General features: G+C 48.3%; 1 protein-coding gene across 1 annotated transcript; it reads right to left on the bottom strand.

The window, feature by feature from the left end:
- Positions 1-8,195: 8,195 nt before the first annotated feature.
- Positions 8,196-9,931, bottom strand: DRD5 (dopamine receptor D5; the record flags this gene model as incomplete). Its single annotated transcript, XM_079920448.1, is given in 2 exon segments — positions 8,196-8,676; positions 8,678-9,931. Coding segments are annotated over 2 exon segments (1,419 nt in total). The 3' UTR covers positions 8,196-8,511.
- Between the last annotated feature and the right edge of the window lie 16,022 nt (positions 9,932-25,953).

Below are 25,953 nucleotides of genomic sequence, written 5' to 3'. Positions count from 1 at the left end.
CCCTCAGCAGGGATTGACTCTGCTCTCCCAGCACTGGCTAGTCACCTATGGACCCTTGAGAGATTAGGAAGCTGAAATTATCAAGAAGCACAGGACTCAGTGGAAAAATATCTCCCCAGTTTTTATTTTCTAGTGAGACTGAGGTAGAGGTGTTTGCACAGAGCATTAGGGATGTTTTCCTTATAACGAAGGTTCACTCATTTAGAAACAGGTCACAGGGTGGGCGTTCCATCCTAAACATTTATAGTCACAAGGGTACGTGTACTTGAAGGGATTATGTAAGTGCGTGAATGTGTCTGTGTGTGTTTTAAACACATGAAACATTCCTCTTATGTTATTGCATATGTTCACCTGCTCTGGGCATTATCAACTGGCGCTTATCTAGAAAAATGAAGAACTGCTCCAAGAGAGAGGGGGCCATGTCTGTTTGACTCTACACTGTAGCCAGATAGCATAGCATCTGGCACATAGCAGGTGCACAATAAATATTGGTTGAACGAATAAATGAATGAATGGGTAGTGTAGTAGACAGAAAAATAGCCCCCAAAGATACCCAGGGCCTAATCCCCAGAACCTGTGAATATGTTACCTTGCATGGCAAAAGAGACTTTGCTGGGCTTCCCTGGTGGCGCAGTGGTTGAGAGTCCGCCTGCCGATGCAGGGGACACGGGTTCGTGCCCCGGTCTGGGAAGATCCCACATGCCGCGGAGCGGCTGCGCCCGTGAGCCATGGCCGCTGAGCCTGTGCGTCCGGAGCCTGTGCTCTGAAACGGGAGAGGCCACAACAGTGAGAGGATCGCGTACCGCAAAAAAAAAAAAAAAAAAAAAAAAGACTTTGCTGATGTGAATAAGTTACAGAGCTTGAGATGGGGGAATTAGGCAAATCCAACGTGATCACAATGGTCCATATAAGAGGGAGGCAGGAGGGTCAGAGTCAGAGAAGGAGATGTGATGGTGGAAGCAGAGAGTGGAGAAAGAGAGATAGAGAAAGACATAGAAAGAGAGGGGAGGGGAGAGAGATTTGAAGATGCTACACTGGTGGCCTTGGAGATGGAGGAAGGACTCCTAAGCCAAGGAATGCAGGTACCTCTAGATGCTAGAAAAGGAAAGAAAAATGATTCACCCCTACAGACTCCAAAAGGAGTTCAGCCTTGCCAACATACTGATTTTATCATTTCTGACCTCCAGAACTATAAGAGGATAAATATGTGTTGTGCTAGGGCACTAAGTTTGCAGTGATTTGTTACAGCAGCAAGAGGAAACTAATACAGTTAGCCCAGAGCAGCTGTCTCCACAGTGAGATATGGGTAAGCAGAGCACAAGACAATTCATTGGGATCTAAGGAGAAAATATGATAAAGGATTTATATTCATCTTTCTTCTTGAAGTAAATATTACTGGACTTATTTTACATGGTTCAAACACCATCCCTAACCCAGACTGGCCATTAGTTAGATTACATGTCTTGGCTACTTCTCCTCGCAGATGTTTTCTGTTTTTGTTTTTGTTTTTGTTTTTTGCGGTATGCAGGCCTCTCATTGTTGCGGCCTCTCCCGTTGCGGAGCCCAGGCTCCGGACGCGCAGGCTCAGCGGCCATGGCTCACGGACCCAGCCGCTCCGCGGCATGTGGGATCTTCCCGGACCGGGGCACGAACCCGTGTCCCCTGCATCGGCAGGCGGACTCTCAACCACTGCGCCACCAGGGAAGCCCCTCGCAGATGTTTTGAAGAACTTCTCTCTTCCTCTTCTCAGAATTTCAAGATTCCTGATTTTTAATGTAGCACATGTAACCCTTCTGTCTATTTCTGTTACATAGTAGGCCCCAGAAAAGTTGTGTTTATTGGAGGGAGGAGCAAATGAAAGAGTGTAAATGTAGTGACAGGAGCACCGGCCACCCACCTAGACCATGATGTTGAAGGTCACACCCGAAGGATAAAGGGCAGTGAGCAGTAAGAATCCCAGGTCTGGACTTCATGGAGCAGAGCTGCTATAACAGCCCTGAACTGTCCAGCAATAACCTTTGCTGGTGAGAGTCAAAACTTCTTTCTTGTTTAAGCTACTCTTATTTGGGGTTTCTCTTCCTCATGACTAAACCTAAACTCAATTCATACGGGTCATGACAGGAAATAGCCCAAGGCAAATGAGAATATATGAAGCAAATCTAATCATTTAGACACTCAGCAAGGTGTTTCTCTAGGGCACAGGTGCCTCCGGGTTAAGGGAGCATGAATTTATATTCATGTTGTGTAGTTACTGCAGCTTCACTGTAGTCTTGGAGCTGTCTGTGGTGCTGACCTGGGTTTTCTGCCTAAGAATACTAATTTCTCTTCTTTACAAGTTTGCAAAATACTTTCACATGATTGCTTATAATGCTGGTGGTCACTTGTGTAGTAAATTTTAATGGATTCATTTCATTTCATCCAAACCCTGTTCTTCCAGCTCCAAGCCCAGCCAAATTTAGTTCTCCTGTCACTGCACTACAGGATCTCAGAAATTTGGCCCCAGCCCCTTGTCTCTAGGAGACAGGGCTGGGATCATGACTCTGACATGCATCCCTCCCTGTGTGTACCATACATGTATATTCATCCCTTCTGCTCGGACTGCCTGACACATACTTATCTGTGGTAGATTGTAGCATTAACAGCTCCGATGAATCATGTTTCCTGGTGTGCATGATTATGTAATCCCCTTGTGTAATCCCCTACTGCTTTGAGTCTGGACTTGGCCACGCAAATTTCTTTGGCCACTGAGACATCAGAAAATGTGATATGAGCAGAAGCTTGATGAGTACTTTTGCTCCAGCTCTCTCCCTCTTAGAGTGCTAATATCATCGTGTGTGGAAGCTCAATCCAGCCTCCTTGAGGATGAAAGGCCATATAAAGGGAGAGGCCCAGCTGTATCCACTGTTCCAGCTAAGCCCAGATCCGGTGACCCTCCAGCTGAATGTGGCTGTATGAGTGAGTCCAAGCAAAAATAGCAGAAGAACCACCCAACCAATTCACAGAATCACCAGAAATAAATTATCATTGCTTCAAACTGCCAAGTTTGGGCATTGTTCGTCATGCTAGACAGACCATGTGGGAGACCCCCTAGAGAGGGCAATGCCCGAGGTGCCCCTGCTATTCCATAGGTTGCCATGTCCTGTCTCACCAACCAGGCCATGAAACTTCCCCAAAGTGGGGGACAGAGCGTTCCTGCCATTACCCAGAGACAGGAATAGGGTAAGGAGAATGAGGTGCAAAGTTTAAGGAAGTGCTCACTGCTCGCCTGTTGTCACATGCTCCTTCCGTGCAGTGGGTGGAGAGAGCGCAGGAATTAAGGCCACCTTCAAATTCCGCGTGGGTCCCTCTGGCTGGGTGATCGTGGGCGAGTCTCTGGACCCCTCCCCAGTTCAAATGCCTCATCTCTTTAATGGGCAGGCTGGAAGGACCTCACGGGGGTATTGTCAAGGTAAACCTCTGAAGGCACTTTGCTAGTTACAAAGAGCATTCAAGTGTGTTGCATGATGAAGACACTTCGTGTGGGGCTTTCAGCCCTGCAGGCCCTGATCAGTCCTAAGTGTGAGGACTGCCACCACCCCCGACAGAAAACACCACCCCTGGACTCGCTGTGTAAACACCTAGTTACGCAGTGGCATCATCTGAGCCTGGCATGTGTGTGTGTGTGTGTGTGTGCGTGTGTGTGTGTGCGTGCGCGCGCGCGTGTGTGTGTGTGTGTGTGTGTGTAGGAGACCGAGGTCGGGAGAGACATCGACATTTATTGAACACCTACTTCGTGCCCAACACTGGTCTAGGCTGAGAAGGAGACCAAGCCTTGTGGGAACAAGACCAGAGGAGTCTCAGCTCTCGTCGCTGTTGGCTTTCAGGACGATGTAGTTCTACCTAAGCTAGGAACCTCAAAGTCTTCTTAAAATTTATCAAACTGCAGAGTTCTTTTAAAAAGGAGAAAAGGGGGCTTCCCTGGTGGCGCAGTGGTTGAGAGTCCGCCTGCCGATGCAGGGGACACGGATTCGTGCCCCGGTCCGGGAAGATCCCACATGCCGCGGAGCGGCTGGGCCCGTGAGCCATGGCCGCTGAGCCTGTGTGTCTGGAGCCTGTGCTCCGCAACGGGAGAGGCCACAACAGTGAGAGGCCCACGCACCGAAAAAAAAAAAAGGAGAAAAGGAAAGGAAAAAGAACGACACGAAAATAATCTCAGTGTTACACGAACTCATTTAATCCTCACCCAGAACGTTGGGGTTAAGTTACCCATTTCTCAGGCAAAGAAACTGAAGCTAGGAGAGGTGCTGAAATTCAGACAAGAAAGGGGAAGCTAAAAGCTGAACTCAAGGCTGTGGCGCTTCAAAGCCTAGGTAGTGTGGCTTTGCGACAGGCAGCTGGGATGAGGAGTTAGGGCCTCTCAGGGCCAAATAATTCTTTGTGGTGGGAGGCTGTCCTGCACACAGTAGGAAGTTTAGCGGCATCCCTGGCCTCAGCCATTAGATGGCAGTGATCTCAGGTGGCCTCAGCCTGCAGTGGCTTGAAACATGATTTCAGTTCCCGGCCAGAAATTGAAGTCAGGCTGCAGCAGCGAGAACGCTGAATGCTAGCCACTAGACCAGTGCCCAGTGACAAGGCCCCGGCCTGTCGGCTCTGTAGAAATGAATTTCCACAAAGAGACAGAAAGCAGTGAAACAAGTAAAGTGTTTATTAGGAGGAAAAAGGATACATGTGAGTAGACACACAGTCAGGCTCAGTGTCTTGCCCTTGTGGTAGTTTGAATCACTTCTATGGGGCATTTCTTCCAGGTTTCCTCTGCCCGGTCATCTTGCTTTGCCTGGCTCTGAGTCCGTATTTGGTATAACTCAGGGTCCTCCCCACGTGCACGCGCATCTCTTAGCCAAGATGGATTCTAGCGAAGAGGCCTATGGTTAAGTTGACATCACCTACTATGCGATGACACCCCCCCTCTTTGGCCCCTGAGGAGCCTTTCTGTGCATGTGTAGCCTTGAAGGTCTCCTTGACCTCGAGAATGAGAAATCCGTGGTCTCTTTATCTCTTATCTGGGCAGGGCTCAGCACCTCTTGCTCCAGCTATTATCTCCATTTTGGAGTATCTGTCCACAGGGGACCGACTCCAGCTGCTCAGCCTGGGGCCCATCTATCTCCTGCCTCAGTGGGAGCACCTCACACTCAATTGTGGCAACCAAAAAATGTCTCCAGACACGTCCAAATGTCCCCTGGGAGAGAAAATTGTCTCCATTGAGAACCACAGGCCTAGGTAAAAACCCTGGTTCCACCACTTACTAGTCATCTAACCTTGAAAAACCAACCTCTCTGTGCCTCAGTGTTCTCATCCGTAAAATGGAAAAATAGTAGTACGTGCGGTTAACGTAAGGATCAAATAGGGATTAGGAAAGTACCTGGCCAAAATATGGGCTCCTTTTTTCACTGCTGCCTCCCCTCCAAACACAAAGGAGCACCAGGGCAGGGACACAATGAACATCAGCTTACCCAAGCATATAGGAATGCATCAGTTAACCAGCTAATGAACAGAGGAACGAGGAGTATTCTGATACAGGCATCAGTGTGTTTGCTGAGTGCCATGCCTCAGCGGCCCCTCTCACCACCTCAGGGCAGATAAGGAAGACGCAATGGGCAGACTCTCTGGTTCAAATCCAGCTTGGCCACTCACGAGCTATGTGACCCAGGGCTAGTTACTTAGCTTCCCAATGCCTTCACTCCCCCATCTGTAAAATGGGGGTAACAAAAGTGCCTGCCTTGCAGGGTTGCAAGGATTAAATGAATCCGTACATGCGCAGCCTGGGCACAGAATGAGTCTCTACAGTGCCTGCCTTTGCTGTTAGCATTAACCCTCCACAGCCCTGCACCCACACCGGCCACCCTTCTCTCTCCCAGCATGCCCCACACAGTCCCGTGTCCAGGCCTCTGCACTGGCCACTCCCTCTGCCCAGAGCACTCCTCCCCCTGGACACTGGTGTCGCCCTGAGCCTTCCTTCTCCATCTGCGTCTCTCTTCTTCATGCCTCTTGCTTGACTTCCCTAAATCAAATGGCAGCCACATCACTCCACTCACTCTGTTTTATTTTGCGTCACATCAGTATCACTGCCTGACATGACATTTCAGAGTCTGGACAGCATAATACAGTGCAGTACAGTACAGTATCATAGTGTTGGTTTGCTGTCTCTCTCCCACTGAAATATAAGTTCCCAGACCTCAGAGTAATTAATTGGCAACTATATTCCTAGAAGAGTGCCTAGCACGTAGTAGGTATAAATAATTGTAATGAATGATGAGTGCTATTGTGCAGAAGGCATTCCCCAAATCCTCACATAACCCATGTTTCCTGACACAGAAATTATTTGAACTGGGGCCGAGAACGTTTACCACCAAAAAACTTTTCTTGTAACAACCTGTCTTTTAGAATAGAAGAGTTGTATTTTAGAGATTTTTCAGATCAATTAGAGTTTCTGAAACTATGTTCCCTGAAACTGTGATCTCCAAAGAGAGAGTAATAAGGAATTGTACCAAACAGGTATTCACAAGGTCAAAGACATTGGAGAACAATGCAGAATTCTCTCCTGCTTGGGGAGTCACGATGCACAGGAAAAGTTCTAAGAAGCCCTGTAGAAAACAGATATTGTACCTCGGTTTGCTGAATTTATTTCACCCTAGACCCTATCCACTAATATTTGCATCATGAAACACGATTTGGAAAACTGTGCTCTCGTATAAGTCTTTCAATTTACACAGGCAGACAGAAACTGAGACCCAGAGAGGTGAGTTGACTCATTCGAGGTCACACAGCTATCTCCTGAATCTCAGAGTAGGGCACTTTTCACTGCCCTTGATGTTTCCCTAATGGTCCACTTAGCAATCAGCTCACAAGAGGTAAAAATGGAACACTAGACTTCAGATTCCCATATCAATCTGACTAAATCATATATGAAAACTAATGTATCAAATAGGATTCGCTTTCAATCTCACCATAGCAGAAAGTCAGTTATGCATTCAGCAGCAGTTTATTAAGCATTATGTACCAGTCACTGCACATTTTGCAGTGAGTAAGACCTGGTTGTTCAGGAGACTGACAATAAAATTCTCCCTAAAGAGACCAAAACTGATTGAACCATCCTTGAGAAGCCTGCTTCAAAGTAGAGACCTGTACGAAATTACATGTTCACATTTCATTTGCTTCCATTAACAACGCTCACATTTAGATCTAATGGTAATAATATGCTCTGGTCTGGAGAGGCTCTGGAACTAAATGCTCCCCTTTGCTGCGCAGACTGCACAGAAGAAAAACAAAAAGACTGGAATTCATTGGGCTTTTTCGTCGATTTTCCAATTTCAAGTTCATTCAAATATCATCTCTGGCTCCTATATTTTAGTTAAAATGCATTCCCTCACTTCCTATTGTCTACAAATGAAAATGCCTATTTAAAAACTGGTTTTGTTTTTTGAAAGCATATCAACTCACACATTTCAAAGCCCTTCAGAAAACACAGTAGATCAAAAGCCATGTAACTTTAAAACATTATAGATATGAGGTTGAGAAGGACCAGGTGATTATTCTATATGATCTTTTCAATGAACTGATAGCATCTGTCTAGGAACCAGGAGAATTGTTTTATGTTATGTAATTAGAAAAAGAAGATTCCAAATGAGAAAAAAAAATGGAATTCCAGGCTTGAGAAGTCCATATTTGATGTTGTGGCATGAAGCCAGCTTTCAGCACAGACTCAAGATGTGTGTATCTAATTTTTTAAAATTCTGAGATATCAGAAACTCTTCAAGTTCTCTTGCCCCTGTGTGTACCTTTAAGGCCAAACTGACTGTAAAGAAAATAAATGGGTGCTTCCAGACCCAGCCAAAATCTTTCCTGCTTTTAAGGATGCTCTCATGGCTTCTCTAGGAGCCATCCTGAAAACCAATCTGGCAAAGCAACGATAATCACCCCATAGAATACATAATTTGTGTCTATTCGACACCAGAACAAATCAGGAAGAATTCCTCAGCTGTAGCAAAGACACACAGCAGGGAGAAACTGCAGAAACACAGGCCACAAGAAGCAAGATACAGGAAAGCCACACACACTTCCATCAGCGCTACACACACATTGAACCTTATTGCTTAAAAATCAGCCCAAACACAAATAAGTCACTGAACAATCTATTCATTTAAAAGGGGAGGGGAGAGTATATTTTTTAAAGAAAAATACCACTTTTTTTTTTTTTTTTTTTTTTAGAATCAATCACCATCTTATCTTGTCTAACAGAACCGTTGTTCCATCTCTGCTAGGCTAGGGTATATTTGACTGAGTTTTTTCCAACTGCTTCTGCCGAATCTTTCCTCAACAAATCAGTCTGGTGAGGTTTCTAAGCACATGGACTACTACACCGACACAGAAGGCATGATAAACTGAGCAGCAGTGGAGATGTATGTGTGTGTCCAGTGTGTATTCTGCATGCTGGCTAATGTCTACGCGGTTATGTAGATCCACAAAGAGCAGTTCTTAGGCCGTTAAATGGAATCCATTTGGGGTGAAAGGCGTTATTTTGCCTAATGAAATCTCCCCCTCACAGTCCAGCTCCCAGACAGGCTGGGCAGCAGGGTCACCATCTGGGGACGTCTGAGAGATCTGGGACGTGCGACTGAAAGGGCTCTCCTCTTCCTCCTTTGTCCACCTCCGCGTCACCCGGGGTCACCGCGTTGGGGATCATATGGACGTAGGCAGCTGCGATCTCCTTGTGGAAGGCGGTGTCCTGGTTGCAGGAGATGAGCTCATTGCTGATGTTCACTGTCTCCACCTGAGTGCGGGAGCAGAGGTGGCTGCACCCCAGCAGCTGGGCAAACACCTTCCGGAAGTCAGCGTTGAAGGCGTAGATGATGGGGTTGAGGGAGGAGTTGGCCCAGCCAAACCAGATGAAGACTTCGAAGGTGGTCTCGCTGACGCAGGGGAAGCCCTCGGGGTGTCCGCTGCAGAAAGGGACCATGCAGTTAAGGATGAAGAAGGGCAGCCAGCAGCACACGAAGACCCCCATGATCACCGATAGGGTCTTGAGGACCTTGGTCTCCTTCTTGATAGATGCCCGCAGGCCGGTGTCGGGCGCACAGGCCTCACGGCTCCGGCAGCTCTGCGCGTGCTCCGCGGCCCTCTCCAGGGAGGTAATCCTGCGGATTTGCACCTGGGCGATGCGGTAGATGCGCGTGTAGGTCACGATCATGATGGCCACCGGGATGTAGAAGCTGATGAGTGAGGAGGAGACTGCGTAAGTTCGGTTCAGGCTGGAGTCACAGTTTTCCGCCCTCAAGTCTGGCTCCCCGGCTTCCTCCCAGGGCGTCCCGTTGACCAGGTTAGATGGTGGCTCCACCCCACCCCAGGAGCCCATCTTGTGCCAGTGGAGCTGGACTGGGATGAAGGAGATGAGGATGGACAAGGTCCACGCCAGGCCGACCATGACCAAGGCCACACGCTGCGTCATCTTGCACTTGTAGCAGAAGGGCCTGGAGATGGCCCAGTAGCGGTCCACGCTGATGATGCACAGGTTCAGGATGGAGGCGGTGGAGCACGTGATGTCGAAGGCCACCCAGATGTCGCAGAAGGCCCCAAAAGGCCAGTAACCGGCCACCTCGGCGACCGCCTTCCAGGGCATGACCAGCAGCGCCACGAAGAGGTCAGACACAGCCAGAGACACAATGAAGACGTAGGTCATCCTGGCGCGCAGGTGGCGACTGCGCACGATGGACGCGCACACCAGCACATTGCCCAGCAGGGTCCAGACGATGAGCAGGGTCAGGAGGCAGGCCGTGACCACTTGCGCTGGCCCCAGCAGCGTCGCCCCCTCCGAGGCCCCCACGGCGCCCCCCTGCGCCAGCTGCTGCTGCCGGGACCGCGCCCGGTAGGCGGTGCCGTTTCGCCCAGGCGGCAGCATATCGAGTTCGGCGGCACAGGCTGGCTGCGCGCGGTCCCAACTTCTGCCCTGCGTTCACCGGGCGGCCCCATCGGGTACCCGGGGGGTGGTACCCCGGGACCCGCGGCTAAGGGATCCCTGAGTCTCGGGGGGCGCTCACCGTGAGCTGCGCCGGGGCCCCGGGGCGCGCTGGCACCCCTCTTGCCTCCTCGACCGCCACCGGGTCTGTGGCCGCGTTGCGCCGCTCCAGTGCCGGGAAGCGGCCGGTGCCGGAGGGGCTGTTCCCGGGAGCCGGCAGTGCGCCAGCCGGGGACGGCGGCTGGGTCTGCTTCGGAGCCGGATAAGCGAAGAGCGAGCCACCACCGAGGGGGCGGGGGCCGGGAGCGGCCGGCGCCGGGCTAGCGCTATTGCGCGGCCTCCTCCGTTCCTCGCTGCTCCCGGGGCCCGCGCTCCCGCACCCGCCCCCCGCCACCGCACTCCCCAATCTCCTGCGTACCCGCCCCACCTATGCCTTGGCGCCCTCACTCTTCAAGCTGCGTCCGCCAGAGTTTGGGGGCAAACCCGCAGGTTTGAGAGGCGCTCTAGTACCAGACCCCGGCCCTCTGAAGACCCAGACCCGCGCCCCGGGAAGCCGAAGAGGTGTCTGGCCCAGCCCAGGTGCCCTGGGCACTTTTGGGGAACAGGGCGGTGGAGTAGGAATGGGGAGAATCACTGGCTTCTAGACTGGGAAAGGGCGTTTGTAGGGTCAAGAGGATGGCCTTGGATTTCTCATAGACCTAAGTCCCACTCCGGACTGGCTGTGTGACCTTAAGAGTCCTCCTTAACTTCCTTGGGACTTGGTTTCCTCGTCCACAAAATGGGGTAAACGATTCCTTCCTTCTCCATCGGGTGGTGTAAGGGTTCAGTGAAGCCAGGAAGTGGTGTCTCCTGGGAACATCTTCTCCCAGCCTCCCCCAGAACATCCATCCTAAGATTGGGACTTAACGTGACCTCTTGGGAAAGCCTATTCCCCACCCCCAATCCTTACACGGCTTTTCCTTTGGGGAATAATTTTGGATGAACCCAGCAGGTGAGGAAGAGCCCCAGCCAGGTGCCTTCTCCCTGCAGGGTGCATTCAGTCTTTACAGGGATGGATTCCTATCTCATGCTTAACAGATGAGGAATCTGAGGCTTGAATAGGTGGCCCAAAGCCCAAATTCTTAAAAAAGAACAGTGGGGAGACACTGGAGAGGGAGGGCAGTGTTCCTGGATCTTACCTCCCTCCCAGCTGACAGCTGCGCTTGTGAGTCCCCGGGTCTCTCTGCGGTGTTAAGCTCAGTGGAAGGCAGCTGGCGAGAAATGGAGGAGGCGGCAGCTCGCTGCTCAGGCTTATCTGAGATCCGCTGACCTATACACCCACCCTGTGCTGGGGTCTAGAAATGGGGGCTGGACTCTCAACTCCTCCCTAGTCTCTCTCTGCACTCTGACCCACCTGCCCCATTCGCCCTGAGCCCCCCCTGTACCCTGGTCCAACAGCTGCAAGTGAAGCAACTTCTCAGACCCAGCCTGCTCAGCCCTACGCAGCCTCTCCCACCGCAAACCATCTCCCCCTTCGGTGCTTTATGCTGCCAGAGATGACAAGACCACCTGTCCAGGTGTCTATGCCTAAAACAGGGGAGTCACACTTACACCTGTCTCTCCCCATCTCCTAGGAGCTGGACCACCCCTCTCTCCACTGATGTCCCTGTCCAGGACTTTTCCTTCTCCAAGCTGTTTTATAGTGACGCTACCCTAGCCTCCAGGTTCTGTCCACCCCTCCACTCAGTGGCAGGCAGAGTGAACTTTCTCAAATCTAACTCTGATCATGCCTCTCCCCAGATGAAAAACTCTCAGTGGCTCCCTGTGATCCTTGATCCTGAGGCAAGCGAGGTCTTTTAAGTCTTTTAATCATTGTGCCCTTGCTTAGTGCCCCAGCTTCTACTGCTGCTCCTCTATATGCAGCCTGGATTCAAACCACTATCAACATACACACACACACACACACACACACACACACACACACACATTGTAATTTCCCTAATGAGTCATATGGTAATTCTTCACCCTGAAATGACCTCCCTCCCATTTTGTCCTCCTGGGGAACACCAACACATGATGTTAGCAAAGAACTTGGGTTTTAGAGACAGGGGTTTGAATTTCAGCTTCTCATTCACTTATTCAGCAAATATTTATTGAGCACCTATTATGTCCCAGATGCTGTTTTGTTTGCTGGGAATACAAGGGTATATAAATATATATATATTGCCCTTTCTCTCCACAAGGTTATAGTCTACTGTTGGAGAGAGGCTTTAATCCAAGAATCACCCAAAGAAATGTACGATTACAACTGTGACAAGTGCTATGAAGGAAAAGTACACAGCCTTATGAAAGTGTACAATAGGTTGGTTTGACCAAGACAAAATGTCTAGAGAAGCCTTCCCTGGGGAAATCTCTCTTTGGGTTGAAATCACAGTTAAGAAGGCAAAAGAGAAGATAAGAGAAGGAAAGCATGGCAGGCAGGAGCAGGTATTTACTAGCTGTGGGATCTTGGGCAAGTTATTTGATCTCTCTGAGCCTCAGTTTTCTCATCTTCAGAATGGGTTGATCATAGTAGTTTAAAAGATAAATGTGATAATACCAAAATCATTCCTGTATGAGTGACTCTGAGCCGCCCTTTTTCCTCTGGCTGTACCGGGGCAGTTCCTTACCCTGGGCTGCTCTCCAAGGATATTTCTGCCCTGAGTTTTGTGAAAGAGAGTCAGAAAGTGGATGCATTATTGGACCTGAGAGGCTGGAGGAAGAAGGAATGGTCCCAGAGGAAGAGATTATGTTTGTCTTCATAATAAAGAGCAGAAGGAGAAAAGTGGGAAAGGGATTGAAAGCTCAAGGTGGGGTTTCCCAGGGAAGTTTGATGTGAATGAGGTGAGGGAACTGGGGTCTGTAGGAAAGTGGGTAGGAAGGGACAGGGAATTTTAGACAAGTATTACCTGCTGCCTTCCCAGAACTTAAGAAATGCAAGAAAAGTTTGAGTTAAGAAATTATCTTCTTGAACATAACACTGCTTGGAGACTGAAACACACAGATCATGGCTTTATATGTTGTATGCAGAACTTACCAGTGTTAGTACCTTTCCCTCCTTTTAGATCTGACTTAAACTGCACCCCTCCAGGAAGCCTTCCTGGCTCTTCTGGACTGAGTCAGTATCCTGAGCTCCAGTGGAGTCCTGGGTTGGCTCATAAGGCAGCAATCGTGACACTATATTGTCACCATTCATTTACATGGCTATCTGACCCTCTAGCCTCTGAACTTCTTAAATCAACAAACTGCATCTTATTTGTGTCTGAATTCCCCAAACCAACACAATGAGTGGGTGCTTGACAAATCTTCGTTGATGGAGGAATAATAAAAGGGGGTTTCTGTGCCCAACACTCTGACACTAATGGACAATTTAATCAGCAAAGGTACACACAAGCTCACCACACAGTTTTGCATTGGTTTTTCAGATAGTTCTGACTCCCTGAATTTCATCCATTCATTCATCCAGCAAGCATTTATTAAGGACCTACTATGTGGGAGATGGAGGGGAGGCTGTTTGGGGTATACACGTCATAGCCAGGGTAGGTTTGTATAGTGATTATTTAAAACTTCCAGCAAAAGGCAGTAAATTATATTGAGAAAGGGGCATCTTTTTCTAATTAACACAAAATTGATGTTTGAGCCAAGCTCAAACGTAACTACGTCCCAGGCTCTGCCCTAAGCTGGGGGATACAAGAAGAATCAAGGGCTTCCCTGGTGGCGCAGTGGTTGAGAGGCCACCTGCCGATGCTGGGAACACGGGTTCGTGCCCCTGTCCAGGGAGATCCCACATGCCGCGGAGCTGCTGGGCCCGTGAGCCATGGCCGCTGAGCCTGCGCCTCCGGAGCCTGTGCTCCGCAATGGGAGAGGCCACAACAGTGAGAGGCCCGCATACCGAAAACAAAAAAAAAGAAGAAGAAGAAGAATCAAATATACATTCCTGTCCTCCTGGGGCTTACATTCCTGAAGAAGGAGGAGGTGGTGGAGGAGGAAGAAGGAGGGGAAGGGGAAAAGGAAGAGGAAAGAGAGAGAGTGCGTGAGAGAGAATGACACCTTTGAGCCTCTACCCTGCTCTTTGCAGTTACAAAAGCCTTTTGCTAACACGTATCTGAGTTGAGTTTCAGTTGTCACCTACGACTGAAAAAGCCCTGCCCAGAGCAGGGAATAAACAAGTTCAGTGGTGACCTGAGAACAGGGGAATGAATTGCCCGTTTGGGTGGGCAGCACGGGGAAGGGCAGCACAGAAGAGAGGACTCTCAAGCTGGAGGGTTGAACAGGGTCCACCAGCATTCTGGGATCGGAAGGGCATTCCTTGCAGAGGGAACAGCATTGCAAAGGTTCAGAGGCATGAAGCTTCGTGTGTGAAAGGACAGATTTCAGAACCCCAAGACTCTTTCCTCTGTTATCCAAAATATCAGGTTTCTCATCATTTTTGGAAACTGAGAGTTTTCTCTCTATCCATAAGACCTTGGGCAAGCAAGGTAAATTAATATGCTGCCAGGGTGCTACAGCCCTTGAGTCTTCCATCTTCACAGGGAGCAGTCTGCCTGGTAGGGATGATGGTTTTGTGTAAGCAGTGGCTGCCCTCTCTCACCCAAGCTCTTTCCCACATTCTTCAAAAGAGCTGGTTAACAACCGAAAACCAAGGAGTCTCTTGGGTCAGCCTCCGAACCCAGCCACGTCTGCACAGACTCTAGCCAACTAAGGAGCTAATAAATTCCTTCTCTTATTTTATCCCAGCTAGAGCCCTGCCCTCAGAGGATGACAGCAAGTGAGTGATCCTCTCACACTTTTGGCTCCTGCAAAATTGTACTAAGAGGATTTACTTAGAACATTTTAGCACAAAGGGGGTTTTCCTAATCTGGTTAGCAAATAGTCCTCTAGTTAAACTCATTGATCCTTCTTTTTCTGAAGATATATTTTAAATTGGATTCGCTTGCTGAGACAAATGGCTAAATCCGTGGGCCAACAGCCAGGATTTTGCTGCTGCTGCTGCCGCTGCCGCTGCCGCCCACCGCCACCGTTGATGATATCAAAAGAGTCAACTCTGTTTTACACCGAGACAGGCTTAGTTCCTTGGCTGTAGGATACACCCAGGCTGTCAATGTACTCAGCTTGGCTCAGCGGAGCCCAGGCAGAAAGGTAGAGATGAAACATCAGCCTCCATCCCTGAGGCTGGAGAAGCCGCCTCAAGCACACATCCACTGATGGTGACCTGGAGGCCTCTTCAAACCCAAAGGCTGGTCCCCAGGCCCCCACCCCTCTCCCAACTCAGAAACACAGGAAGCTGAAAGCAGCCATTTCTGGCAGGAAAAAATAGCTATCCCAGAAGTTAGTATATTCACGTAGATAGAGGATGGAAGAGGGGTTTGCAAGTCAGACAGTCCCATGTTCAAATCCCTCTTCTCTGACTTACTAGCTGTGGGACCTTGAGCAAGTTACTTAACTTCTCTGAGCCTCAGTTTCCTCATCTTTAAAATGGTAACACTAATACCTACTATGCAGAGATATTACCAATAAACAACATGCTGTACTTAGGAAATGGTAATTCCTTATATTAGTCAGGTTTTGTTACCATAATGCTGTGTAACAAACAGCCCCAGGATCTCAGTGGCTTAAAATAACGAACTTTTATTTGTCGCTAATGGTCTGTGGTCAGCTGGGGAAGCTTTGCCCCGAACTGTGGGTCAGGTTCAGTTTGCTCCTCCCCTCCCTCATTCCCAGGCCACTGATACCCCTGGGGCTTGCCTTCTCGGGATGCAGGGTGGGAGCCAAGAGGGTTGCCCCAGCCATGCACATACTTGGAGCTTCTGGTTGGATGGTGCATATGTTAACTCAGCTCATGCACCCAGGACCAAAGCAGGTCAGTGGGCGAGCAAGAACGACGCCCTGTCCACAGGGAAGCCACAGCAATGTGAGGAGGCCAGGAACAATTGTGAGCAAATAATATCAACCACACGGTCTGCAATAAAGGAAACCACTATGGTTTCATTGTTCTCAAATGGCTCCAACAGCCAACCCCTTCTATCTGTCCCCTCTGCTACCCCCAGTTCAGGTCCTCATTGCTTCATGCCTACATGGTTGCCAGAGCCTCCCAACAGGTCCGTGTGTCTTGATGTCTTCTCTCCCCTCCATCCGGTGCTCTACCGTCGAGATGATCCTCCTAAAACACAGATGAGGTGTCTTTCATCAGCTTAAACACATCCCACGATGCCCTGTGACCCACACCATTAATTATTCACCCAACTAGCAAAAGTTAATCTGTTAATTCCAAACTTCTTAGCACAGCCCTTCCCACCTGGTTATCAGCCTCATCCCTTGCCTCCCAAGCCTTTCCCAGTAGACCCCACCTTCTACCCACCTCAAATTGTTCCCTCTTCTCCCGGCATGCCTAGTTCTTTCAGGTCTTCTGCCCTTGCCCTGGCTCTCTCCCCTGCCTGAGATGTCCCCACCCTTTTCTGAGTGGGAGCGAACTCCCATTCACGTTTCAAACCCAGTGCCAATGGACCACCCAGATGGGTCTTCCTCAAGTCTCCAGGGAGGTAACCATTCAGTATCGGCGCAGCGCACAGCACCTACCCCTGCTACAGTGTGCAAGCCCACTGTCATGTGATGGTCTGTTCACTTACTGTTTACTTACCTTTCTCCCCCTGCTGTAAACCACCTGAGGTGAAGTCATCTCAGCCTCTTGGAGTCAGCTTGGCTACGAGGAACCGAGTTGACATTTGTTGCATGAATGAACATACTGTGGTTAGACGGGGTAAGGGCGCACCAACTAACTGTGTGTTCCCTGTGCTGCCCAGACTCCCTTGGACTTCTGGCAAATGGCAGCGTGAGCAAAAGTGATGCAGAATTCCTTGCTGGAAGTATCTTAAGAACGGGCATGACTCCTCGGCCTTCTCTTCAGCAATGACCTCGTGCAGGGACGTCAGGGCTGCAAAGATGGAATCTCCCAGGATCCACTAATCTGCATCAGACTCTCCATGAGTGACACATATGCTTCTTTCTCCAGGTCACGCTAGTTAGCATGACTAATACACAGATGAGTAAGTGTTGCTCCATTTCTCATGGCTTCAGACTAAATGTTGCTCAGTACCCACAGGGTGCCCAGATCGTGGTTTATAAATACCAGCCTTCACCAAAAGGACTCAGAGTGTCTCAGAGAAATGGCTGATGCCAGAGCTGGGCAGAGGAGGTACCACACAAGCCTGGGACATCTTGTGGTGCCAGAAAACAAGAGAGTGCTCAAAGACTGATGGAGACATGTGAAAAGGGCACAGCAACCAAGTTGAAGGGGCTCCCACTTGCTAAACCTGGGACAGTGTGAGCATCAGAATTGATAATAATAATGGATTATAACCTATTGAATAAAATGAAAATCCATGAATCCATAGTGATAAGAATAAAAAGGAGGGAAGGAAGAAGAGGGGGAGAGAGGGAAGAAGGAAGGAAGGATGGAAGGAAGGAAGGAAGGAAGGAAGGGAGGGAGGGAGGGAGGGAGGGAAGGGGAAGGAGGCTTCCTTACAGTAGAATGACAATTAATAAACATGAAAAGTGGAGAACAGTATGGAGGTTCCTTTAAAAACTAAAGATAGAACTACCACATTACCCAGCAATCCCACTACTGGGTATATACTCCGAGAAAACCATAATTCAAAAAGAGTTATGTACCACAACGTTCATTGCAGCTCTATTTACAATAGCCAGGACACCTGGTGGCACAGTGGTTGAGAGTCCGCCTGCCAATGCAGGGGACACAGGTTCGTGCCCCGGTCTGGGAAGATCCCACATGCCGCGGAGCGGCTGGGCCCGTGAGCCATGGCCGCTGAGCCTGTGCGTCCGGAGCCTGTGCTCCGCAACGGGAGAGGCCACAACAGTGAGAGGCCCGCGTACCGCAAAAAAAAACCAAAAAACAAAAAAACAATAGCCAGGACATGGAAGCAACCTAAGTGTCCATCGACAGATGAATGGATAAAGAAGATGTGGCACATATATACAATGGAATATTACTCAGCCATAAAAAAAACGAAACTGAGTTATTTGTAGTGAGGTGGATGGACCTAGAGTCTGTCATACAGAGTGAAGTCAGAAAGAGAAAAACAAATACTGTATGCTAACACATATATATGGAATCTAAAAAAAAAAAAATGGTTCTGAAGAACCTAGGGGCAGGACAGGAAAATAGACACAGACGAAGAGAATGGACTTGAGGACACAGGGAGGGGGATGGGTAAGCTGGGACGAAGTGAGAGAGTGGCATGGACATATATACACTACTAAATGTAAAATAGCTAGTGGGAAGCAGCCACATAGCACAGGGAGATCAGCTCGGTGCTTTGTGACCACCTAGAGGGGAGGGATAGGGAGGGTGGGAGGGAGACACAAGAGGGAGGAGATATGGGGATGTAGGTATATGTATAGCTGATTCACTTTGTTATAAAGCAGAAACTAATATACCATTGTGAAGCAATTATACTCCAATAAAGATGTTAAAAAATAAAGAAAGAAAAGAAAATTTTTTTAAAAACAAGCCATTGGCTAAGAAAAAATAAAATAAAATAAATAAACATCAAAGGAATAAGAGAATTAGAAAATCACATCTTTTGAACGGATAAAGATGATATGGTACATATATATAATGGAATACTACTCAGCCATAAAAAAGAATAAAATAATGTCATTTGCAGCAACATGGATGCAACAGATTATCATACTAAGTGAAGTAAGTCAGACAGAGAAAGACAAATATCATATGATATCACTTATATGTGGAATCTAAAATATGGCACAAATGAACTTATCTACGAAAGAGAATTAGGCTCACAGACATAGAGAACAGACTTGTGGTTGCCAAGGGGGAGTGGAGGGGAGGGAGGGATGCACTGGGAGTTTGAGGTTAGTAGATGCAAACTATTACATGTAGAATGGATAAACAAGATCCTCCTCTATAGCACAGGAAACCAAATTCAATCTCCTGGGATAAACCATAATGGAAAAGAATATGAAAAAGAATGTATATATGTGTATAACTGAGTCACTTTACTGTCCAGCAGAAATTAACACAATATTGTAAATCAACTATACTTCAATAAAAAATTTAAAAAAGAAGAAAATAAAATCACATCTTATAACCATACTAGTAATAATTGATTTAGACAAGAATCATCACTAAGTAAAAGTTTGGAGAGGAACAGGATATTTGCATTGTCTCAAAGCACCTCCACTCATATTATTTATTAATTACAAAGAGAAAAAATGGTAACTTCACTGTTGAGAAACCTCAATGAGGTGAACAAAGTTAACACCCCCAGGAGTGGGACAAACAGACACCAAGTGGCCCTCGATGTGAGGCACCAAGGACACAGCATCTTTATGTAGCATCCCTGATCCCCGAGGAAACATCAGACAAACCCACACTGCGGACCTTGAACAACTGACCTGAACTCTTCAGAAGTATCAATGTCACAACAGACAAAGAAGGGCCAAGGGACGGTTCCAGATTAAAGAAGACCGTGGAAGCATGCCAGGGATCAAGGGAGACCCTTTAAAAGATGTTATTGCGACAGTTGGCAAAATGTTCATGTGGACACTACATTAGAGAGTCAGTGACAAGTAGACCATTGACAATCAACAATTATTGACAATTAAGACAGTTGTATGGCAGCAACCTTAAATTTCCTGAATTTGATCATTGGACCTCCCTTGTTCTTAGAGAATACCTGCTGAAATGTTTACGGGAAAAGGACCCAGATGCCTAAACTAAACTTCACATGCTCCAGGAGAGGATCTATAACAGATCACATCAGATCAGGCCATATATGCAGTAGAGACGTGGTCAAGAACAACTGGTGCATCTGGGTAAAGGGTAAATGAAAGTTCTTTGTCTTACTACTCTTCTGTAAGCTTGAAATGATTTCAAGATAAAAAAAAATTTACGGAAGCAACCTAAACATCCATCAACAGATGAATGGATAGAGAAGATGTGGTATATATACACAATGGAATATTACTCAGCCATAGAAAAGAATGAAATTATGCCATTTGTAGCAACATGGAGGGACCTAGAGATTATCATACTAAGTGAAGTAAATCAGACAGAGAAAGACAAATATCATATGATATCACTTATATGTGGAATCTAAAAAAAAAATGATACAAATGAACTTATTTACAAAACAGAAATAGACCCACATAGAAAACAAACTTATTACCAAAGGGGAAAGGGGGTGGGAGAGGGATAAATTGGGGATTGGGGTTTAACAGATACACACTACTATATATAAAATAGATAAACAACAAGGACCTACCGTATAGCACAAGGAACTGTATTCGATATTTTATAATAACCTATAATGGAAAAGAATCTGAAAAAATATATGTATGTATGTATGTATAACTGAATCATTTTGCTGTATATCTGAAACACTGTAAATCAACTATACTTCAATTAAATTTTTAATTAATTAATTGTTTTAAAAAGAAATTTTAAATAAATATATTGATTAAGGGTGCTATCAGCTGTGCATAACGGAAAGCCTGACTATTCGTGGTTTATGCACTCAAGACATACATAACAGGAAATTCAGAGGGAGCCGGCAAGGGCTGGTGCAAAAGCTCAGTGATACAACTGAGGACCCAGAATCTTTTCATCTTTTTTTTTTTTTTTCGGTACGCGGGCCTCTCACTGCCGCGGCCTCTCCCGCCGCGGAGCACAGGCTCCGGACACGCGGGCCCAGCGGCCACGGCTCACGGGCCCAGCCGCCCCGCGGCACACGGGACCCTCCCGGACCGGGGCACGAACCCGCGCCCCCTGCAACGGCAGGCGGACTCCCAACCACTGCGCCACCAGGGAAGCCCCCCTTTTCATCTTTTTATCCAAATGCTCCACCTTCTCAACGCTGTGGCTTTGTGCCCTTGGAGCCTCATGGTCACAGGATGGCTGTTACAGCTTTAGGCATCATGACCAAGTTCAAACTCCAGGAGAAAAATGGGGGGAGACTATGTCAGCAGGACTTTTCTTGATGTGTCTCTCACCTGTCACCAGTGAAGAAAATCTTCTTAGAAGGACCTTATGTCTCCTTAGCCAGAAGGGAACCACGTGGCCACCCCTAGCTACAAGGCAGACTGCAAAATGTTTCCAGTATCAGGGAAAAGGGAAAAAACTGCCCGTGCTAGGCTTCAACAGACCGTGAGTCATCACCTGAGACCGGGCACTTTGAGTCCCCAACCAAAGTCAGGGTTTTCTTAGCAAGCAAAGGAATTGTTCTCAGAAAGCAATTAGCAGTGTGTGTCATCATTGATATTTGCTAAATACCTGCTCGGTCGACATTGTACTGAACATTAGAGATGAATTAAAGAGATGAAGACTCAGTCCCCATCCCTGGAGCTCACAGTCTGTAATTCCCCCATCACAGCCCTCCATCTGGAGTGTGGAAGCCCCTTCACAGTTCAGTTAGGAAGTGGTACCAAGAAAAGGTGACCTCACAAAGTTTATCTGAGTTTTTCCACAGCAAATAAATAAATAACTTTTTAACCTTCCTAGCCAAATATCAAACAAATACATGTTTTCTGAGTTTTCCATAGTATTGAAACTATCTTCCAGTTCCCCATTTTTGTCTTAAAAGATCTTTAAGCATTCATTCATTTTTTTTTTCATTTGACAATGATTATGGCGCTCATCCTCTCCTGGGACTGAGGATACAGTCCTCAGGAAAAAAAACAGACACTGTCTCTCCCTCTTGAGGCTTACAGTTAAGTGGTTTAAAAAAAAAAGGACCACTATTCAAACAATCGGACACATAATTGTATGATTAAAAGGTACGATAGACACAGTGAAGGAAAACTAAATAGTGTTGCAAAAGTTCATAGGGACACCAGACCTGGTCTAGGGATGAGTGAAGACTTCCCTGAGAAACCATGGTTTGGATGGAGATCTGGAAGATGAGTAGGAATTAACTAACTGAAAGGAAGAGGAAGCCGCAAGTGCAAAGGTCCTGGGGCAGGAGGGAACATAACACATTCAAAAAACTAAAGAAGCTAGTCAGTGTGATGGAGCACAGAGAAAAGTGAAGCACAAGGAAAGTGATATGAGACCAGGCTGGAGAGGTGGTCAAGAAAGAACATGCAGGACCCGGGGCCAAGGTAAATTTCTCTGTCTCAGCAGTGAGGGGAGGCCACCGGAGGATGTTGGGCAGGGGAGGGACAGGAGCATCTTGGCCTTTCTCAAACACCACTCCAGCCATAGCATGAAGGACAGACTGGTGGAGGCAAGGGATGCACTGGAGAAACGAGTGAGGAAGCTACTTCAGAAGACCAAGATGGAGATGATGGTGGCTTGGAGTAGGTGGTGGGGTTGGAAGTGGGGAGAAGTGGATGCAAACCAAGGTATTTGGGGGTAGAAGTGACAGGTGTGGCCACTGATTGGAAATGAGGCATAACGGCAGTGTAAAGACAGCCCTTGTATGTCTGACTTGAATAACAGACAGAGGCTGGAACAATCCATGGGGATGGAAAATATGAAGGGAGAAGTAGCCAAAGGAGTGGGATATCTTGAGTTTGGTGTTGGACACATTCAGTATAAAATGCCTTTGAGACATCCAAGTATGCTGCTAGAAATAACCAGCCTGCAGTTGAGAGGTCAGGCTGAAAATGCAAATTTCAGAGCCAACAGTATCTGTACAGTAGGCAAGCCCTTGGCCATGAACTAGACCACCAAGAAGAGCAGTGAGAAGCCAAGAGGACCCAGTATAGCCCCGCAGAAATTCCAACACCAAATGGCCAAGAAGAGGGCCATGAGCCTGCAAACAGCTCTGAGAAGGGAGGCCAGAGAAATAGAACCAACCCAGAGGAGGTGTGTCATTGAAGCCAAGACCCGATTCATGCTGCTCACCCACTCCATCTGCAGACAGCGAAACCAAGACACAGATGGCTCGGTAGTGCCCTGGACCATCCAGTTTTTTCCGGTGCAAAGGGAAAAAGCATTTCCTATGCATGCTATAACAAACTGCCACAAACTTTGTGGCTTAAAACATAAATTTATTATCTTACCGTTCTGGACATCAAAAGATCAAAATGAGTCTTACAGGACTGAAACGAAGGCGTTGGCAGAGCCATCAACAGAGGCCTGAAGGAGAATCCCATCCCTGCCTCTTCCAGCTTCTGGTGGCTGCTGGCACTCCTTGGCTTGTGGCCACATCAGTTCAATCTCTGCCTCTGTGATCACACTGCCTCCTCCTCTTCCATAGTCAAATCTTCCTTTTATAAGGACATTTGTGATTACATTGAGGGCCTGCCCTGATATTCCACGAGAATCTCCCACCTTAATATCCTTGACTTAATCACATCTGCAAAGTCCCTTTTGCCTTCTAAGGTGACCTATTCACAGGTTCCAGGGATTAGGACGTGTGGACATCTTTAGGGGGCATTGTCTTTCCTCCTACGGGCTCTCTGGGCCATGTTGAGGACCAGCAATCTGAGAATTCTCGGAGCAGCGCTTGTGTGCAAAGAGAGACATCTGGTCCACACTCGGCAGCATCCCTGGAGGCAGAGACCTGAAATTGTCCGTGTAGCCAGAATAATAACTTGCTGCCAGGGCTTCCCTGGTGGCGCAGTGGTTGAGAGTCCGCCTGCCAATGCAGGGGACATGGGGCCCCGGTCCAGGAAGATCCCACATGCCGCGGAGCGGCTGGGCCCGTGAGCCATGGCCGCTGAGCCTGTGCATCTGGAGCCTGTGCTCCGCAACGGGAGAGGCCACAACAGTGAGAGGCCCGCGTACCACAAAAAAAAAAAAAAAAACTTTCAAAAATGTAAAAACCATTCTTAGCTCACAGGCATAGGTTACCCCCAACTGGTCTAGAGCTATTCACATGCCCACCTCCATACCGATGCCCAGCGAAGGGGAGGAGGTTGTCACTATGCTTGGCTTAGACCAATCACCCAAGACGGGTGTTCTAGAAACATCTGCCAAGACATGTAGGCAGCCCTTGCGGCTGTCAGTCTGTCGGGGAGGCGGTCGGATCACTTCCTGTCCCGGCGGGAAGAAGCGATTGGCCGCTGGTTCCTCCCTACGGAGGAGAACAGACCCCACCTACAGGCCTCCGTAGAACTGGGCGCCCCTGCTTAGCTCCTGTTGCAGAGCTGGAAGAGGTGAGCACATCCTAATGCACGGTCTTGTCTGGACTCTTTATTAAGCACCAGGCTTAAAGCGCCCTCTTGTGCCTTAAAGGCGAACGAGGGTCCGCAGATGCGGACTAGAATCGGGCAGAGAAGTTCTGCCAGGTCTGAAACAGGCCAATCACAAGCCTTCCCGGGGTCTCCCCACGCCCTGCGATAGTCTGGGTCGAGAGAGCAGCACATGTGGTCATGCAACCCACGTGGTGAGGCCCTGGGAGAGAAAGAGGCAAAGCCCCACCCTCCCAAGAGAAAAGCACAAAAAAACAAGTAACTAACTATGCAAGTAACCGTAAAGGGCACCGAGGTGAAGCACAACAGAGGGTCTGTTTAGACAGATGATCAAGGAGGGGTGGGAAGCACTGCAAAAGTCCTGAGGAGCAGAAGAGCTTGGAATATTCAAGGACGTGCCTTGGGAGACGGCTGTGGCTGGAGCAGTGCAGGCAGGCGGGAGTGGCTGGGGGAGGGGGAAGCAGAGGGAGGGCCTGGCTTGAGAAGAAGATGGAGCTGCAGAGGCCAGCTCCTGAAGATCCCAACAGACCACGGTTAGGAGTTTGTACATTCTTCTAAAAGCAACGGGAAGCCGTTGAAGGGTTTTTAGCAGGTGACTTGATTTGATTTACTTTTTTTAGACAATTAACATACCGTCATCACTGTGGTGTTTCCTATGTTATTAATGCAGCTGAAACACCACACCAGAACTACCATCCCTTTTGAGCATTAAAACACTACACTCATCATTCTCCTGTCTCCTCACCACGGTCCCCTCGGCTCTGCTTTTAGGACAAGCTAATGTCTCGGTCATTCCCCATCAGACCCCACAGAGTGCCCTCCCGCCAGCTGCCCTGACCAAGTTGCACCCCAGCCTCATAACACCCTGCATACACCCTGTTCCTCCAAACCTCCCCCAGGAAGTGGGAGGTGGTGAGGGTACGTGGAAGGAGCATCCTTGTTGAAACTAACTAGTTCTCAGCTTCCCTGTGAGAACTCAGAATTTTCCCAGCCCTCCGCTGGGATGGTGACAGCCATCTCTGACACATCGCAGGAACCCAGAGCTATGGATAGAGTACAATCGGGGCATTTTTACCCTTAGGCTGCTACCACAACATCTCCCCTCACTTTGGCCTGAAAGTGCAAGTGAAGTGGGCTCAGAAGGAAAGGCACCAGCGCCCCCTGCTGGTCACCTCTTCCACAGCAACGCTCGTAATCCCAGGGAAGAGCCAGCTGTTTGCAGCAGCTTCCGCTCACTCTTCACCCTGTGAAGCTAAGTGTAGCAATTTACAGCTGGGAGAAAAGGGAGATGTTCTGTCCGTGGATGCATTGGCCTGTACACACATCCTCAAGCAACTGTTTGAATGATATTTTTACCGAATTGGCTTTCTTTTGAAGACGATATGTCTAATAGAGAGGAAGGGCAATGGGTTTTTAAAAGGCTCAGTGGTCCAAATGCTGCAACTTCCTCGTGATGTAGGAATGGTCAAAGGTTCCCTGCATTTTTTTTGGCCGCACCGCGTAACATGCAGGATCTTAGTTCCACGACCGGGGATCGAACCCCATGTCCCCTGCAGTGGAAGCACAGATTCTTAATCACTGGATTGCCAGGGAAGTCCTACCCCCCATTCTAATAGAGTAGTAATGCTTATCCAGTGAGGTCAGCTGGGAGCTGAGACTTCATAGACAGAGACAGACATGAGGAGCTTGGTGAATTTGAAGGGTTATGCAGTGAGCAGGCGAGAATAGTAATTACTCCAACTGGGCTTCATGTTCCCTGTGGGGAGACA

The sequence above is a fragment of the Stenella coeruleoalba genome (assembly GCF_951394435.1).
Source record: "Stenella coeruleoalba genome assembly, chromosome: 4".
Lineage (NCBI taxonomy): Eukaryota > Metazoa > Chordata > Mammalia > Artiodactyla > Delphinidae > Stenella > Stenella coeruleoalba.
Note: the sequence above shows the minus strand (reverse complement) of the source record. Positions and strands in the feature narration are given on the sequence as shown.